The sequence below is a fragment of the Oncorhynchus mykiss genome, chromosome 19 (genome assembly GCF_057628025.1).
Source record: "Oncorhynchus mykiss isolate SJ-2025 chromosome 19, ASM5762802v1, whole genome shotgun sequence".
In the NCBI taxonomy this organism is placed as follows: Eukaryota; Metazoa; Chordata; class Actinopteri; order Salmoniformes; family Salmonidae; genus Oncorhynchus; species Oncorhynchus mykiss.
Window position 1 is genome coordinate 74,761,750 of NC_143040.1, and position 21,079 is coordinate 74,782,828.

Consider the following 21,079-nt stretch of genomic DNA (forward strand, 5'->3'; position numbering starts at 1 on the left):
TAATCGGTCGGTTTATATATATATATATATATATATATATGTGTATGTGTATATATATATGTGTGTGTGTGTGTGTGTGTGTGTGTGTGTGTGTGTGTGTGTGTGTGTGTGTGTGTAATAATGACAATTACAACAATACTGAATGAACACTGAACACTTTTATTTTAACTTAATATAATACATAAATAAAATCTATTTAGTCTCAAATAAATAATGAAACATGTTCAATTTGGTTTAAATAATGCAAAAACAGTGTTGGAGAAGAAAGTAAAAGTGCAATATGTGTCATGTAAGAAAGCTAACGTTTAAGTTCCTTGCTCAGAACATGAGAACATGTGAAAGCTGGTGGTTCCTTTTAACATGAGTCTTCAATATTCCCAGGTAAGACGTTTTAGGTTGTTGTTATTATAGGAACTTTAGGACTTTTTCACTCTATGCCATTGGATGTTCTTATAGTATTGCCAGCTTAATCTCGGGAGTTGATAGGCTTGAAGTCATAAACAGCGCAATGCTTGAAGCACAGCGAAGAGCTGCTGGCAAAATGCAGTAAAGTGCTGTTTGAATGAATACTTGCGAGCCTTTACTTTGTCATTATGGGGTATTGTGTGTAATTGGGTGACAAAAAATCAATTTAATCTGTTTTTGAATTCAGGCTGTAACACAAGAAAATGTGGAATAATTCAACGGGTATGACTTTCTGAAGGCTCTGTATGCATGCTGAGTCACTATTGAACTTGTTCTTTGAAAAATAGCATGGTATTTGTTCAAACACAATTTTCTCCATCATTTTTTCTAAGAACAGGCAGCAAACTGATTGTTCACCTGAAGCTCAAATAGGGGTGGCAATACAGTCTGCTAGTATTCTCTATAGTTTACCATCTAGGTTGTCTATATCTGGTGGCAATACAGTCTGCTAGTATTCTCTGTAGTTTCCCATCTAGGTTGTCTATATCTGGTGGCAATACAGTCTGCTAGTATTCTCTATAGTGTCCCATCTAGGTTGTCTATATATGGTGGTAATACAGTCTGCTAGTATTCTCTATAGTTTCCCATCTAGGTTGTCTATATCTGGTGGCAATACAGTCTGCTAGTATTCTCTATAGTTTCCCATCTAGGTTGTCTATATCTGGTGGTAATACAGTCTGCTAGTATTCTCTATAGTTTCCCATCTATGTTGTCTACATCTGGTGGTAATACAGTCTGCTAGTATTCTCTATAGTTTCCCATCTAGGTTGTCTATATCTGGTGGTAATACAGTCTGCTAGTATTCTCTATAGTTTACCATCTAGGTTGACTATATCTGGTGGCAATACAGTCTGCTAGTATTCTCTATAGTTTACCATCTAGGTTGTCTATATCTGGTGGCAATACAGTCTGCTAGTATTCTCTATAGTTTCCCATCTAGGTTGTCTATATCTGGTGGCAATACAGTCTGCTAGTATTCTCTATAGTTTCCCATCTAGGTTGTCTATATCTGGTGGCAATACAGTCTGCTAGTATTCTCTATAGTTTCCCATCTAGGTTGTCTATATCTGGTGGTAATACAGTCTGCTAGTATTCTCTATAGTTTCCCATCTATGTTGTCTACATCTGGTGGTAATACAGTCTGCTAGTATTCTCTATAGTTTCCCATCTATGTTGTCTATATCTGGTGGCAATACAGTCTGCTAGTATTCTCTATAGTTTCCCATCTAGGTTGTCTATATCTGGTGGCAATACAGTCTGCTAGTATTCTCTATAGTTTACCATCTAGGTTGTCTATATCTGGTGGTAATACAGTCTGCTAGTATTCTCTATAGTTTCCCATCTAGGTTGTCTATATCTGGTGGCAGTACAGTCTGCTAGTATTCTCTATAGTTTACCATCTAGGTTGTCTATATCTGGTGGTAATACAGTCTGCTAGTATTCTCTATAGTTTACCATCTAGGTTGTCTATATCTGGTGGCAGTACAGTCTGCTAGTATTCTCTATAGTTTACCATCTAGGTTGTCTATATCTGGTGGCAATACAGTCTGCTAGTATTCTCTATAGTTTACCATCTAGGTTGTCTATATCTGGTGGCAATACAGTCTGCTAGTATTCTCTATAGTTTACCATCTAGGTTGTCTATATCTGGTGGCAGTACAGTCTGCTAGTATTCTCTATAGTTTACCATCTAGGTTGTCTATATCTGGTGGCAATACAGTCTGCTAGTATTCTCTATAGTTTACCATCTAGGTTGACTATATCTGGTGGCAGTACAGTCTGCTAGTATTCTCTATAGTTTCCCATCTAGGTTGTCTATATCTGGTGGCAATACAGTCTGCTAGTATTCTCTATAGTTTCCCATCTAGGTTGTCTATATCTGGTGGTAATACAGTCTGCTAGTATTCTCTATAGTTTCCCATCTATGTTGTCTACATCTGGTGGTAATACAGTCTGCTAGTATTCTCTATAGTTTCCCATCTAGGTTGTCTATATCTGGTGGTAATACAGTCTGCTAGTATTCTCTATAGTTTCCCATCTAGGTTGACTATATCTGGTGGCAATACAGTCTGCTAGTATTCTCTATAGTGTCCCATCTAGGTTGTCTATATCTGGTGGTAATACAGTCTGCTAGTATTCTCTATAGTTTACCATCTAGGTTGACTATATCTGGTGGCAATACAGTCTGCTAGTATTCTCTATAGTGTCCCATCTAGGTTGTCTATATCTGGTGGCAGTACAGTCTGCTAGTATTCTCTATAGTGTCCCATCTAGGTTGTCTATATCTGGTGGTAATACAGTCTGCTAGTATTCTCTATAGTTTACCATCTAGGTTGACTATATCTGGTGGCAATACAGTCTGCTAGTATTCTCTATAGTTTACCATCTAGGTTGACTATATCTGGTGGTAATACAGTCTGCTAGTATTCTCTATAGTTTCCCATCTAGGTTGTCTATATCTGGTGGCAATACAGTCTGCTAGTATTCTCTATAGTTTACCATCTAGGTTGACTATATCTGGTGGCAATACAGTCTGCTAGTATTCTCTATAGTTTACCATCTAGGTTGTCTATATCTGGTGGTAATACAGTCTGCTAGTATTCTCTATAGTGTCCCATCTAGGTTGTCTATATCTGGTGGTAATACAGTCTGCTAGTATTCTCTATAGTTTCCCATCTAGGTTGACTATATCTGGTGGCAATACAGTCTGCTAGTATTCTCTATAGTTTCCCATCTAGGTTGACTATATCTGGTGGTAATACAGTCTGCTAGTATTCTCTATAGTTTACCATCTAGGTTGACTATATCTGGTGGCAATACAGTCTGCTAGTATTCTCTATAGTTTACCATCTAGGTTGACTATATCTGGTGGCAGTACAGTCTGCTAGTATTCTCTATAGTTTACCATCTAGGTTGACTATATCTGGTGGCAATACAGTCTGCTAGTATTCTCTATAGTTTACCATCTAGGTTGACTATATCTGGTGGTAATACAGTCTGCTAGTATTCTCTATAGTTTACCATCTAGGTTGACTATATCTGGTGGCAATACAGTCTGCTAGTATTCTCTATAGTTTACCATCTAGGTTGTCTATATCTGGTGGCTTATCATTACTGATGGATAACAATAGTTGTTCCACCTCTCCCCACACTAACTTGACCAAATTGAAAACAGCAATCCTTCTCTTTCATTATTAGATCCTCAATACACAAATATGATGTTTGACTGTTCAGTGGTATTTCACTTCTGTTTGTCCACTTCACCCATGAAATAGTCATTGAAATGATTGGCTATATCAAAAGGTTTGGTTTCAAATGACCCATCAACTTCAATGAACGATTGAGATCTTGGCGGCCTGCTTGGAGCTGTGGTTCTTGGGGAAGAGGAAGAGCAGGACCTGCTGTCCTGGTGGTCTGCTTGGAGCTGTGGTTCTTGGGGAAGAGGAAGAGCAGGACCTGCTGTCCTGGTGGTCTGCTTGGAGATGTGGTTCTTGGGGAAGAGCAGGACCTGCTGTCCTGGTGGTCTGCTTGGAGCTGTGGTTCTTGGGGAAGAGGAAGAGCAGGACCTGCTGTCCTGGTGGTCTGCTTGGAGCTGTGGTTCTTGGGGAAGAGGAAGAGCGGGACCTGCTGTCCTGGTGGTCTGCTTGGAGCTGTGGTTCTTGGGGAAGAGCAGGACCTGCTGTCCTGGTGGTCTGCTTGGAGCTGTGGTTCTTGGGGAAGAGGAAGAGCAGGACCTGCTGTCCTGGTGGTCTGCTTGGAGCTGTGGTTCTTGGGGAAGAGGAAGAGCGGGACCTGCTGTCCTGGTGGTCTGCTTGGAGATGTGGTTCTTGGGGAAGAGCAGGACCTGCTGTCCTGGTGGTCTGCTTGGAGCTGTGGTTCTTGGGGAAGAGCAGGACCTGCTGTCCCGGTGGTCTGCTTGGAGCTGTGGTTCTTGAGGAACAGCAGGATCTGCTGTCCTGGCATTCATGTGGTTCTCATGAAGCTCACATGCCAGATGATGAAATACTCTTATTTATTTTACACCTGTACATGGTGTGTTGCTTTACCTGGATTTTAGCTGGATTCTCTTCCTTATACACATCAGAACAACATACTGTATGTTTTACACATTCAACAAGAGTCCTGAGAAATCATGTTGCATGATCTCTTCTGAATGACTTTAGGCCTTTGGTAATGTGGCTTCCCTTCTTTTTGTCAGTGTTAACTGTTCATTCTATAATCACCCATGATTGTTATATTGATGTGATAATGTTGTTATATCGATGTGATAATGTTGTTATATTGATGTGATAATGTGGACATATTGACGCGATAATGTGGACATACTGACGCGATAATGTGGACATACTGACACGATAATGTTTATGTATATATGTGATAATGTGGATATATTCATGTGATAATGTTGACATATTGACGCGATAATGTGGACATACTGACGCGATAATGTGGACATACTGACGCGATAATGTTTTTGTATATATGTGATAATGTGGATATATTCATGTGATAATATTGATATATTTATGTGATAATGTTGATATATTCATGTGATAATGTTGATATATTCATGTGATAATATTGATATATTTATGTGATAATGTTGATATATTCATGTGATAATGTTGATATATTCATGTGATAATATTGATATATTCATGTGATAATGTGGATATATTCATGTGATAATATTGATATATTTATGTGATAATGTTGATATATTCATGTGATAATGTTGATATATTCATGTGATAATGTTGATATATTCATGTGATAATGTTGATATATTCATGTGATAATATTGATATATTCATGTGATAATGTTGATATATTCATGTGATAATATTGATATATTTATGTGATAATGTTGTGTTACAGCATGTCAGTTATATTAATATGATAATGTTGTATTGCAGTGTGTCAGTTATATTAATGCGATACTGCTGTGTTTACAGCGTGTCAGTTATGTTAATGTGCTAATGTTGATATACGAATGTGATAATGTCGATATATGCATGTGATAATGTTGATATATTAATGTGATAATGTTGTTTTGCGGCGTGTCAGTTATATTCATGTGATAATGTTGATATATTCATGTGATAATGTTGTATTGCAGCGTGTCAGTTATATTCATGTGATAATGTTGTTTTGCGGCGTGTCAGTTATATTCATGTGATAATGTTGATATATTCATGTGATAATGTTGTATTGCAGCGTGTCAGTTATATGAATGTGATCATGTTGATATATGAATGTGATAATGTCGATATATTCATGTGATAATGTTGATATATTAATGTGATAATGTTGTTTTGCGGCGTGTCAGTTATATTCATGTGATAATGTTGATATATTCATGTGATAATGTTGTATTGCAGCGTGTCAGTTATATGAATGTGATAATGTTGATATATGAATGTGATATTGTTGATATATTAATGTGATAATGTTGTATTGCAGCGTGTCAGTTATATTAATGTGATAATGTTGATATATTAATGTGATATTGTTGATATATTCATGTGATAATGTTGATATATACATGTGATAATGTTGATATATTAATGTGATAATGTTGTATTGCAGCGTGTAAGTGTAATGGCCATGCCGGTGTGTGTAACCCAAACAACGGGAAGTGTTTCTGCACCACCAAGGGCATCAAAGGAGACCGCTGTCACCTGTAAGTACACTACAGTAGATATTACACATTTAGTGCATACATATTGCATACTTAGTACGTAGTACATAGCAGTAAGTCTGTTTCACTGCATACAGTTCAGACAACTACCATCTGTATGACTGACTGACTCAGTACAGTTCAGACCACTACCACCTGTATGACTGACTGACTGACTGACTGACTCAGTACAGTTCAGACCACTACCACCTGTATGACTGACTGACTCAGTACAGTTCAGACCACTACCACCTGTATGACTGACTGACTGATTGACTCAGTACAGTTCAGACCACTATCACCTGTATGACTGACTGACTGACTCAGTACAGTTCAGACCACTACCACCTGTATGACTGACTGACTGATTGACTCAGTACAGTTCAGACCACTATCACCTGTATGACTGACTGACTGACTCAGTACAGTTCAGACCACTACCATCTGTATGACTGACTGACCACTACCACCTGTATGACTGACTCAGTACAGTTCAGACCACTACCACCTGTATGACTGACTCAGTACAGTTCAGACCACTACCACCTGTATGACTGACTCAGTACAGTTCAGACCACTACCACCTGTATGACTGACTCAGTACAGTTCAGACCACTATAACCTGTATGACTGACTGACTGACTCAGTACAGTTCAGACCACCACCATCTGTATGACTGACTCAGTACAGTTCAGACCACTACCACCTGTATGACTGACTGACTGACTGACTCAGTACAGTTCAGACCACTACCACCTGTATGACTGACTGACTCAGTACAGTTCAGACCACTACCACCTGTATGACTGACTGACTGATTGACTCAGTACAGTTCAGACCACTATCACCTGTATGACTGACTGACTGACTCAGTACAGTTCAGACCACTATCACCTGTATGACTGACTGACTGACTGACTGACTCAGTACAGTTCAGACCACTATCACCTGTATGACTGACTGACTGACTCAGTACAGTTCAGACCACTACCATCTGTATGACTGACTGACCACTACCACCTGTATGACTGACTCAGTACAGTTCAGACCACTACCACCTGTATGACTGACTCAGTACAGTTCAGACCACTACCACCTGTATGACTGACTCAGTACAGTTCAGACCACTACCACCTGTATGACTGACTCAGTACAGTTCAGACCACTATAACCTGTATGACTGACTGACTGACTCAGTACAGTTCAGACCACCACCATCTGTATGACTGACTCAGTACAGTTCAGACCACTACCACCTGTATGACTGACTGACTGACTGACTCAGTACAGTTCAGACCACTACCACCTGTATGACTGACTGACTCAGTACAGTTCAGACCACTACCACCTGTATGACTGACTGACTGATTGACTCAGTACAGTTCAGACCACTATCACCTGTATGACTGACTGACTGACTCAGTACAGTTCAGACCACTATCACCTGTATGACTGACTGACTGACTGACTGACTCAGTACAGTTCAGACCACTATCACCTGTATGACTGACTGACTGACTCAGTACAGTTCAGACCACTACCATCTGTATGACTGACTGACCACTACCACCTGTATGACTGACTCAGTACAGTTCAGACCACTACCACCTGTATGACTGACTCAGTACAGTTCAGACCACTACCACCTGTATGACTGACTCAGTACAGTTCAGACCACTATCACCTGTATGACTGACTGACTGACTCAGTACAGTTCAGACCACCACCATCTGTATGACTGACTCAGTACAGTTCAGACCACTACCACCTGTATGACTGACTCAGTACAGTTCAGACCACTACCACCTGTATGACTGACTGACTGACTGACTCAGTACAGTTCAGACCACTACCACCTGTCTGACTGACTCAGTACAGTTCAGACCACTACCACCTGTATGACTGACTGACTGACTGACTGACTCAGTACAGTTCAGACCACTATCACCTGTATGACTGACTGACTGACTGACTCAGTACAGTTCAGACCACTATCACCTGTCTGACTGACTCAGTACAGTTCAGACCACTACCACCTGTATGACTGACTCAGTACAGTTCAGACCACCGCCACCTGTATGACTGACTGACTCAGTACAGTTCAGACCACTACCACCTGTATGACTGACTGACTGACTCAGTACAGTTCAGACCACTATCACCTGTATGACTGACTCAGTACAGTTCAGACCACTACCACCTGTATGACTGACTGACTGACTCAGTACAGTTCAGACCACTATCACCTGTATGACTGACTGACTCAGTACAGTTCAGACCACCACCATCTGTATGACTGACTCAGTACAGTTCAGACCACTACCACCTGTATGACTGACTCAGTACAGTTCAGACCACTACCACCTGTATGACTGACTGACTGACTGACTGACTCAGTACAGTTCAGACCACTACCACCTGTCTGACTGACTCAGTACAGTTCAGACCACTACCACCTGTATGACTGACTGACTGACTGACTGACTCAGTACAGTTCAGACCACTATCACCTGTATGACTGACTGACTGACTGACTGACTCAGTACAGTTCAGACCACTATCACCTGTATGACTGACTGACTCAGTACAGTTCAGACCACTACCACCTGTATGACTGACTCAGTACAGTTCAGACCACTACCACCTGTATGACTGACTCAGTACAGTTCAGACCACTACCACCTGTATGACTGACTGACTGACTCAGTACAGTTCAGACCACTATCACCTGTATGACTGACTCAGTACAGTTCAGACCGCTACCACCTGTATGACTGACTCAGTACAGTTCAGACCACTACCACCTGTATGACTGACTGACTGACTCAGTACAGTTCAGACCACTATCACCTGTATGACTGACTCAGTACAGTTCAGACCGCTACCACCTGTATTACTGACTCAGTACAGTTCAGACCACTACCACCTGTATGACTGACTGACTGACTCAGTACAGTTCAGACCACTATCACCTGTATGACTGACTCAGTACAGTTCAGACCACTATCACCTGTATGACTGACTCAGTACAGTTCAGACCACTATCACCTGTATGACTGACTCAGTACAGTTCAGACCACTATCTCCTGTATGACTGACTCAGTACAGTTCAGACCACCACCACCTGTATGACTGACTCAGTACAGTTCAGACCACTACCACCTGTATGACTGACTGACTCAGTACAGTTCAGACCACTACCACCTGTATGACTGACTGACTGACTCAGTACAGTTCAGACCACTATCACCTGTCTGACTGACTCAGTACAGTTCAGACCACTACCACCTGTATGACTGACTGACTGACTGACTGACTCAGTACAGTTCAGACCACTACCACCTGTCTGACTGACTCAGTACAGTTCAGACCACTACCACCTGTATGACTGACTGACTCAGTACAGTTCAGACCACTACCACCTGTATCACTGACTGACTGACTCAGTACAGTTCAGACCACTATCACCTGTCTGACTGACTCAGTACAGTTCAGACCACTACCACCTGTATGACTGACTCAGTACAGTTCAGACCACTACCACCTGTATGACTGACTCAGTACAGTTCAGACCACTACCACCTGTATGACTGACTGACTGACTGACTGACTCAGTACAGTTCAGACCACTACCACCTGTATGACTGACTCAGTACAGTTCAGACCACTATCACCTGTATGACTGACTCAGTACAGTTCAGACCACTACCACCTGTATGACTGACTGACTGACTGACTGACTCAGTACAGTTCAGACCACTACCACCTGTCTGACTGACTCAGTACAGTTCAGACCACTATCACCTGTATGACTGACTCAGTACAGTTCAGACCACTACCACCTGTATGACTGACTGACTCAGTACAGTTCAGACCACTACCACCTGTATGACTGACTGACTGATTGACTCAGTACAGTTCAGACCACTATCACCTGTATGACTGACTGACTGACTCAGTACAGTTCAGACCACTACCACCTGTATGACTGACTGACTGATTGACTCAGTACAGTTCAGACCACTATCACCTGTATGACTGACTGACTGACTCAGTACAGTTCAGACCACTACCATCTGTATGACTGACTGACCACTACCACCTGTATGACTGACTCAGTACAGTTCAGACCACTACCACCTGTATGACTGACTCAGTACAGTTCAGACCACTACCACCTGTATGACTGACTCAGTACAGTTCAGACCACTACCACCTGTATGACTGACTCAGTACAGTTCAGACCACTATAACCTGTATGACTGACTGACTGACTCAGTACAGTTCAGACCACCACCATCTGTATGACTGACTCAGTACAGTTCAGACCACTACCACCTGTATGACTGACTGACTGACTGACTCAGTACAGTTCAGACCACTACCACCTGTATGACTGACTGACTCAGTACAGTTCAGACCACTACCACCTGTATGACTGACTGACTGATTGACTCAGTACAGTTCAGACCACTATCACCTGTATGACTGACTGACTGACTCAGTACAGTTCAGACCACTATCACCTGTATGACTGACTGACTGACTGACTGACTCAGTACAGTTCAGACCACTATCACCTGTATGACTGACTGACTGACTCAGTACAGTTCAGACCACTACCATCTGTATGACTGACTGACCACTACCACCTGTATGACTGACTCAGTACAGTTCAGACCACTACCACCTGTATGACTGACTCAGTACAGTTCAGACCACTACCACCTGTATGACTGACTCAGTACAGTTCAGACCACTACCACCTGTATGACTGACTCAGTACAGTTCAGACCACTATAACCTGTATGACTGACTGACTGACTCAGTACAGTTCAGACCACCACCATCTGTATGACTGACTCAGTACAGTTCAGACCACTACCACCTGTATGACTGACTGACTGACTGACTCAGTACAGTTCAGACCACTACCACCTGTATGACTGACTGACTCAGTACAGTTCAGACCACTACCACCTGTATGACTGACTGACTGATTGACTCAGTACAGTTCAGACCACTATCACCTGTATGACTGACTGACTGACTCAGTACAGTTCAGACCACTATCACCTGTATGACTGACTGACTGACTGACTGACTCAGTACAGTTCAGACCACTATCACCTGTATGACTGACTGACTGACTCAGTACAGTTCAGACCACTACCATCTGTATGACTGACTGACCACTACCACCTGTATGACTGACTCAGTACAGTTCAGACCACTACCACCTGTATGACTGACTCAGTACAGTTCAGACCACTACCACCTGTATGACTGACTCAGTACAGTTCAGACCACTACCACCTGTATGACTGACTCAGTACAGTTCAGACCACTACCACCTGTATGACTGACTCAGTACAGTTCAGACCACTATCACCTGTATGACTGACTGACTGACTCAGTACAGTTCAGACCACCACCATCTGTATGACTGACTCAGTACAGTTCAGACCACTACCACCTGTATGACTGACTCAGTACAGTTCAGACCACTACCACCTGTATGACTGACTGACTGACTGACTCAGTACAGTTCAGACCACTACCACCTGTCTGACTGACTCAGTACAGTTCAGACCACTACCACCTGTATGACTGACTGACTGACTGACTGACTCAGTACAGTTCAGACCACTATCACCTGTATGACTGACTGACTGACTGACTCAGTACAGTTCAGACCACTATCACCTGTCTGACTGACTCAGTACAGTTCAGACCACTACCACCTGTATGACTGACTCAGTACAGTTCAGACCACCGCCACCTGTATGACTGACTGACTCAGTACAGTTCAGACCACTACCACCTGTATGACTGACTGACTGACTCAGTACAGTTCAGACCACTATCACCTGTATGACTGACTCAGTACAGTTCAGACCACTACCACCTGTATGACTGACTGACTGACTCAGTACAGTTCAGACCACTATCACCTGTATGACTGACTGACTCAGTACAGTTCAGACCACCACCATCTGTATGACTGACTCAGTACAGTTCAGACCACTACCACCTGTATGACTGACTCAGTACAGTTCAGACCACTACCACCTGTATGACTGACTGACTGACTGACTCAGTACAGTTCAGACCACTACCACCTGTCTGACTGACTCAGTACAGTTCAGACCACTACCACCTGTATGACTGACTGACTGACTGACTGACTCAGTACAGTTCAGACCACTATCACCTGTATGACTGACTGACTGACTGACTGACTCAGTACAGTTCAGACCACTATCACCTGTATGACTGACTGACTCAGTACAGTTCAGACCACTACCACCTGTATGACTGACTCAGTACAGTTCAGACCACTACCACCTGTATGACTGACTCAGTACAGTTCAGACCACTACCACCTGTATGACTGACTGACTGACTCAGTACAGTTCAGACCACTATCACCTGTATGACTGACTCAGTACAGTTCAGACCGCTACCACCTGTATGACTGACTCAGTACAGTTCAGACCACTACCACCTGTATGACTGACTGACTGACTCAGTACAGTTCAGACCACTATCACCTGTATGACTGACTCAGTACAGTTCAGACCGCTACCACCTGTATTACTGACTCAGTACAGTTCAGACCACTACCACCTGTATGACTGACTGACTGACTCAGTACAGTTCAGACCACTATCACCTGTATGACTGACTCAGTACAGTTCAGACCACTATCACCTGTATGACTGACTCAGTACAGTTCAGACCACTATCACCTGTATGACTGACTCAGTACAGTTCAGACCACTATCTCCTGTATGACTGACTCAGTACAGTTCAGACCACCACCACCTGTATGACTGACTCAGTACAGTTCAGACCACTACCACCTGTATGACTGACTGACTCAGTACAGTTCAGACCACTACCACCTGTATGACTGACTGACTGACTCAGTACAGTTCAGACCACTATCACCTGTCTGACTGACTCAGTACAGTTCAGACCACTACCACCTGTATGACTGACTGACTGACTGACTGACTCAGTACAGTTCAGACCACTACCACCTGTCTGACTGACTCAGTACAGTTCAGACCACTACCACCTGTATGACTGACTGACTCAGTACAGTTCAGACCACTACCACCTGTATCACTGACTGACTGACTCAGTACAGTTCAGACCACTATCACCTGTCTGACTGACTCAGTACAGTTCAGACCACTACCACCTGTATGACTGACTCAGTACAGTTCAGACCACTACCACCTGTATGACTGACTCAGTACAGTTCAGACCACTACCACCTGTATGACTGACTGACTGACTGACTGACTGACTCAGTACAGTTCAGACCACTACCACCTGTATGACTGACTCAGTACAGTTCAGACCACTATCACCTGTATGACTGACTCAGTACAGTTCAGACCACTACCACCTGTATGACTGACTGACTGACTGACTGACTCAGTACAGTTCAGACCACTACCACCTGTCTGACTGACTCAGTACAGTTCAGACCACCGCCACCTGTATGACTGACTGACTCAGTACAGTTCAGACCACTACCACCTGTATGACTGACTGACTGACTCAGTACAGTTCAGACCACTATCACCTGTATGACTGACTCAGTACAGTTCAGACCACTACCACCTGTATGACTGACTGACTGACTCAGTACAGTTCAGACCACTATCACCTGTATGACTGACTGACTCAGTACAGTTCAGACCACCACCATCTGTATGACTGACTCAGTACAGTTCAGACCACTACCACCTGTATGACTGACTCAGTACAGTTCAGACCACTACCACCTGTATGACTGACTGACTGACTGACTCAGTACAGTTCAGACCACTACCACCTGTCTGACTGACTCAGTACAGTTCAGACCACTACCACCTGTATGACTGACTGACTGACTGACTGACTCAGTACAGTTCAGACCACTATCACCTGTATGACTGACTGACTGACTGACTGACTCAGTACAGTTCAGACCACTATCACCTGTATGACTGACTGACTCAGTACAGTTCAGACCACTACCACCTGTATGACTGACTCAGTACAGTTCAGACCACTACCACCTGTATGACTGACTCAGTACAGTTCAGACCACTACCACCTGTATGACTGACTGACTGACTCAGTACAGTTCAGACCACTATCACCTGTATGACTGACTCAGTACAGTTCAGACCGCTACCACCTGTATGACTGACTCAGTACAGTTCAGACCACTACCACCTGTATGACTGACTGACTGACTCAGTACAGTTCAGACCACTATCACCTGTATGACTGACTCAGTACAGTTCAGACCGCTACCACCTGTATTACTGACTCAGTACAGTTCAGACCACTACCACCTGTATGACTGACTGACTGACTCAGTACAGTTCAGACCACTATCACCTGTATGACTGACTCAGTACAGTTCAGACCACTATCACCTGTATGACTGACTCAGTACAGTTCAGACCACTATCACCTGTATGACTGACTCAGTACAGTTCAGACCACTATCTCCTGTATGACTGACTCAGTACAGTTCAGACCACCACCACCTGTATGACTGACTCAGTACAGTTCAGACCACTACCACCTGTATGACTGACTGACTCAGTACAGTTCAGACCACTACCACCTGTATGACTGACTGACTGACTCAGTACAGTTCAGACCACTATCACCTGTCTGACTGACTCAGTACAGTTCAGACCACTACCACCTGTATGACTGACTGACTGACTGACTGACTCAGTACAGTTCAGACCACTACCACCTGTCTGACTGACTCAGTACAGTTCAGACCACTACCACCTGTATGACTGACTGACTCAGTACAGTTCAGACCACTACCACCTGTATCACTGACTGACTGACTCAGTACAGTTCAGACCACTATCACCTGTCTGACTGACTCAGTACAGTTCAGACCACTACCACCTGTATGACTGACTCAGTACAGTTCAGACCACTACCACCTGTATGACTGACTCAGTACAGTTCAGACCACTACCACCTGTATGACTGACTGACTGACTGACTGACTGACTCAGTACAGTTCAGACCACTACCACCTGTATGACTGACTCAGTACAGTTCAGACCACTATCACCTGTATGACTGACTCAGTACAGTTCAGACCACTACCACCTGTATGACTGACTGACTGACTGACTGACTCAGTACAGTTCAGACCACTACCACCTGTCTGACTGACTCAGTACAGTTCAGACCACTATCACCTGTATGACTGACTCAGTACAGTTCAGACCACTACCACCTGTATGACTGACTGACTCAGTACAGTTCAGACCACTACCACCTGTATCACTGACTGACTGACTCAGTACAGTTCAGACCACTATCACCTGTCTGACTGACTCAGTACAGTTCAGACCACTACCACCTGTATGACTGACTCAGTACAGTTCAGACCACTACCACCTGTATGACTGACTCAGTACAGTTCAGACCACTACCACCTGTATGACTGACTGACTGACTGACTGACTGACTCAGTACAGTTCAGACCACTACCACCTGTATGACTGACTCAGTACAGTTCAGACCACTATCACCTGTATGACTGACTCAGTACAGTTCAGACCACTACCACCTGTATGACTGACTGACTGACTCAGTACAGTTCAGACCACTACCACCTGTATGACTGACTCAGTACAGTTCAGACCACTACCACCTGTATGACTGACTGACTGACTCAGTACAGTTCAGACCACCACCATCTGTATGACTGACTCAGTACAGTTCAGACCACCGCCACCTGTATGACTGACTGACTCAGTACAGTTCAGACCACTACCACCTGTATGACTGACTGACTGACTCAGTACAGTTCAGACCACTATCACCTGTATGACTGACTGACTGACTGACTCAGTACAGTTCAGACCACTATCACCTGTCTGACTGACTCAGTACAGTTCAGACCACTACCACCTGTATGACTAACTCAGTACAGTTCAGACCACCGCCACCTGTATGACTGACTAACTCAGTACAGTTCAGACCACTACCACCTGTATGACTGACTCAGTACAGTTCAGACCACTATCACCTGTATGACTGACTGACTGACTGACTCAGTACAGTTCAGACCACTATCACCTGTATGACTGACTCAGTACAGTTCAGACCACTACCACCTGTATGACTGACTGACTGACTGACTGACTCAGTACAGTTCAGACCACTATCACCTGTATGACTGACTGACTCAGTACAGTTCAGACCACTACCACCTGTATGACTGACTCAGTACAGTTCAGACCACTACCACCTGTATGACTGACTCAGTACAGTTCAGACCACTACCACCTGTATGACTGACTGACTGACTCAGTACAGTTCAGACCACTATCACCTGTATGACTGACTCAGTACAGTTCAGACCGCTACCACCTGTATGACTGACTCAGTACAGTTCAGACCGCTACCACCTGTATGACTGACTGACTGACTCAGTACAGTTCAGACCACTATCACCTGTATGACTGACTCAGTACAGTTCAGACCGCTACCACCTGTATGACTGACTCAGTACAGTTCAGACCACTACCACCTGTATGACTGACTGACTGACTCAGTACAGTTCAGACCACTATCACCTGTATGACTGACTCAGTACAGTTCAGACCACTATCACCTGTATGACTGACTCAGTACAGTTCAGACCACTATCTCCTGTATGACTGACTCAGTACAGTTCAGACCACCACCACCTGTATGACTGACTCAGTACAGTTCAGACCACCACCACCTGTATGACTGACTCAGTACAGTTCAGACCACTACCACCTGTATGACTGACTGACTCAGTACAGTTCAGACCACTACCACCTGTATGACTGACTGACTGACTCAGTACAGTTCAGACCACTACCACCTGTATGACTGACTCAGTACAGTTCAGACCACTACCACCTGTATGACTGACTGACTGACTGACTGACTCAGTACAGTTCAGACCACTACCACCTGTATGACTGACTCAGTACAGTTCAGACCACTATCACCTGTATGACTGACTCAGTACAGTTCAGACCACTACCACCTGTATGACTGACTGACTGACTGACTGACTCAGTACAGTTCAGACCACTACCACCTGTCTGACTGACTCAGTACAGTTCAGACCACTATCACCTGTATGACTGACTCAGTACAGTTCAGACCACTACCACCTGTATGACTGACTGACTCAGTACAGTTCAGACCACTACCACCTGTATCACTGACTGACTGACTCAGTACAGTTCAGACCACTATCACCTGTCTGACTGACTCAGTACAGTTCAGACCACTACCACCTGTATGACTGACTCAGTACAGTTCAGACCACTACCACCTGTATGACTGACTCAGTACAGTTCAGACCACTACCACCTGTATGACTGACTGACTGACTGACTGACTCAGTACAGTTCAGACCACTACCACCTGTATGACTGACTCAGTACAGTTCAGACCACTATCACCTGTATGACTGACTCAGTACAGTTCAGACCACTACCACCTGTATGACTGACTGACTGACTCAGTACAGTTCAGACCACTACCACCTGTATGACTGACTCAGTACAGTTCAGACCACTACCACCTGTATGACTGACTGACTGACTCAGTACAGTTCAGACCACCACCATCTGTATGACTGACTCAGTACAGTTCAGACCACCGCCACCTGTATGACTGACTGACTCAGTACAGTTCAGACCACTACCACCTGTATGACTGACTGACTGACTCAGTACAGTTCAGACCACTATCACCTGTATGACTGACTGACTGACTGACTCAGTACAGTTCAGACCACTATCACCTGTCTGACTGACTCAGTACAGTTCAGACCACTACCACCTGTATGACTAACTCAGTACAGTTCAGACCACCGCCACCTGTATGACTGACTAACTCAGTACAGTTCAGACCACTACCACCTGTATGACTGACTCAGTACAGTTCAGACCACTATCACCTGTATGACTGACTGACTGACTGACTCAGTACAGTTCAGACCACTATCACCTGTATGACTGACTCAGTACAGTTCAGACCACTACCACCTGTATGACTGACTGACTGACTGACTGACTCAGTACAGTTCAGACCACTATCACCTGTATGACTGACTGACTCAGTACAGTTCAGACCACTACCACCTGTATGACTGACTCAGTACAGTTCAGACCACTACCACCTGTATGACTGACTCAGTACAGTTCAGACCACTACCACCTGTATGACTGACTGACTGACTCAGTACAGTTCAGACCACTATCACCTGTATGACTGACTCAGTACAGTTCAGACCGCTACCACCTGTATGACTGACTCAGTACAGTTCAGACCGCTACCACCTGTATGACTGACTGACTGACTCAGTACAGTTCAGACCACTATCACCTGTATGACTGACTCAGTACAGTTCAGACCGCTACCACCTGTATGACTGACTCAGTACAGTTCAGACCACTACCACCTGTATGACTGACTGACTGACTCAGTACAGTTCAGACCACTATCACCTGTATGACTGACTCAGTACAGTTCAGACCACTATCACCTGTATGACTGACTCAGTACAGTTCAGACCACTATCACCTGTATGACTGACTCAGTACAGTTCAGACCACTATCTCCTGTATGACTGACTCAGTACAGTTCAGACCACCACCACCTGTATGACTGACTCAGTACAGTTCAGACCACCACCACCTGTATGACTGACTCAGTACAGTTCAGACCACTACCACCTGTATGACTGACTGACTCAGTACAGTTCAGACCACTACCACCTGTATGACTGACTGACTGACTCAGTGCAGTTCAGACCACTATCACCTGTATGACTGACTCAGTACAGTTCAGACCACTATCACCTGTATGACTGACTCAGTACAGTTCAGACCACTACCACCTGTATGACTGACTGACTCAGTACAGTTCAGACCACTACCACCTGTATGACTGACTGACTGACTCAGTACAGTTCAGACCACTATCACCTGTATGACTGACTCAGTACAGTTCAGACCACTACCACCTGTATGACTGACTGACTGACTCAGTACAGTTCAGACCACTACCACCTGTATGACTGACTCAGTACAGTTCAGACCACTACCACCTGTATGACTGAATGACTGACTCAGTACAGTTCAGACCACCACCATCTGTATGACTGACTCAGTACAGTTCAGACCACTATCACCTGTATGACTGACTGACTGACTGACTCAGTACAGTTCAGACCACTATCACCTGTCTGACTGACTCAGTACAGTTCAGACCACTACCACCTGTATGACTGACTCAGTACAGTTCAGACCACCGCCACCTGTATGACTGACTGACTCAGTACAGTTCAGACCACTACCACCTTTATGACTGACTGACTGACTCAGTACAGTTCAGACCACTATCACCTGTATGACTGACTCAGTACAGTTCAGACCACTACCACCTGTATGACTGACTGACTGACTGACTGACTCAGTACAGTTCAGACCACTATCACCTGTATGACTGACTGACTCAGTACAGTTCAGACCACTACCACCTGTATGACTGACTCAGTACAGTTCAGACCACTACCACCTGTATGACTGACTCAGTACAGTTCAGACCACTACCACCTGTATGACTGACTGACTGACTCAGTACAGTTCAGACCACTATCACCTGTATGACTGACTCAGTACAGTTCAGACCGCTACCACCTGTATGACTGACTCAGTACAGTTCAGACCACTACCACCTGTATGACTGACTGACTGACTCAGTACAGTTCAGACCACTATCACCTGTATGACTGACTCAGTACAGTTCAGACCGCTACCACCTGTATGACTGACTCAGTACAGTTCAGACCACTACCACCTGTATGACTGACTGACTGACTCAGTACAGTTCAGACCACTATCACCTGTATGACTGACTCAGTACAGTTCAGACCACTATCACCTGTATGACTGACTCAGTACAGTTCAGACCACTATCACCTGTATGACTGACTCAGTACAGTTCAGACCACTATCTCCTGTATGACTGACTCAGTACAGTTCAGACCACCACCACCTGTATGACTGACTCAGTACAGTTCAGACCACCACCACCTGTATGACTGACTCAGTACAGTTCAGACCACTACCACCTGTATGACTGACTGACTCAGTACAGTTCAGACCACAACCACCTGTATGACTGACTGACTGACTCAGTGCAGTTCAGACCACTATCACCTGTATGACTGACTCAGTACAGTTCAGACCACTATCACCTGTATGACTGACTCAGTACAGTTCAGACCACTACCACCTGTATGACTGACTGACTCAGTACAGTTCAGACCACTACCACCTGTATGACTGACTGACTGACTCAGTACAGTTCAGACCACTATCACCTGTCTGACTGACTCAGTACATTTCAGACCACTACCACCTGTATGACTGACTCAGTACAGTTCAGACCACTACCACCTGTATGACTGACTCAGTACAGTTCAGACCACTACCACCTGTATGACTGACTGACTGACTGACTCAGTACAGTTCAGACCACTACCACCTGTATGACTGACTCAGTACAGTTCAGACCACTATCACCTGTATGACTGACTCAGTACAGTTCAGACCACTATCACCTGTATGACTGACTCAGTATAGTTCAGACCACTATCACCTGTATGACTGACTCAGTACAGTTCAGACCACTATCTCCTGTATGACTGACTCAGTACAGTTCAGACCACCGCCACCTGTATGACTGACTCAGTACAGTTCAGACCACTACCACCTGTATGACTGAATGACTGACTCAGTACAGTTCAGACCACTACCACCTGTCTGACTGACTCAGTACAGTTCAGACCACTATCACCTGTCTGACTGACTCAGTACAGTTCAGACC

General features: G+C 44.3%; 1 protein-coding gene across 18 annotated transcripts in view; it reads left to right on the forward strand.

Moving 5' to 3' along the window:
- The window catches only part of LOC110498653 (attractin), a 281,518-nt gene that overhangs the window by 141,551 nt on the left and 118,888 nt on the right, over positions 1–21,079 (forward strand). For all 18 annotated transcript variants that reach the window (XM_090211734.1, XM_090211740.1, XM_090211735.1 and 15 more), the window contains exon 20: positions 6,055–6,148. In XM_090211734.1, coding sequence (XP_090067860.1) covers positions 6,055–6,148 — 94 coding nt within the window. The remainder of the gene's footprint in view (positions 1–6,054; positions 6,149–21,079) is intronic.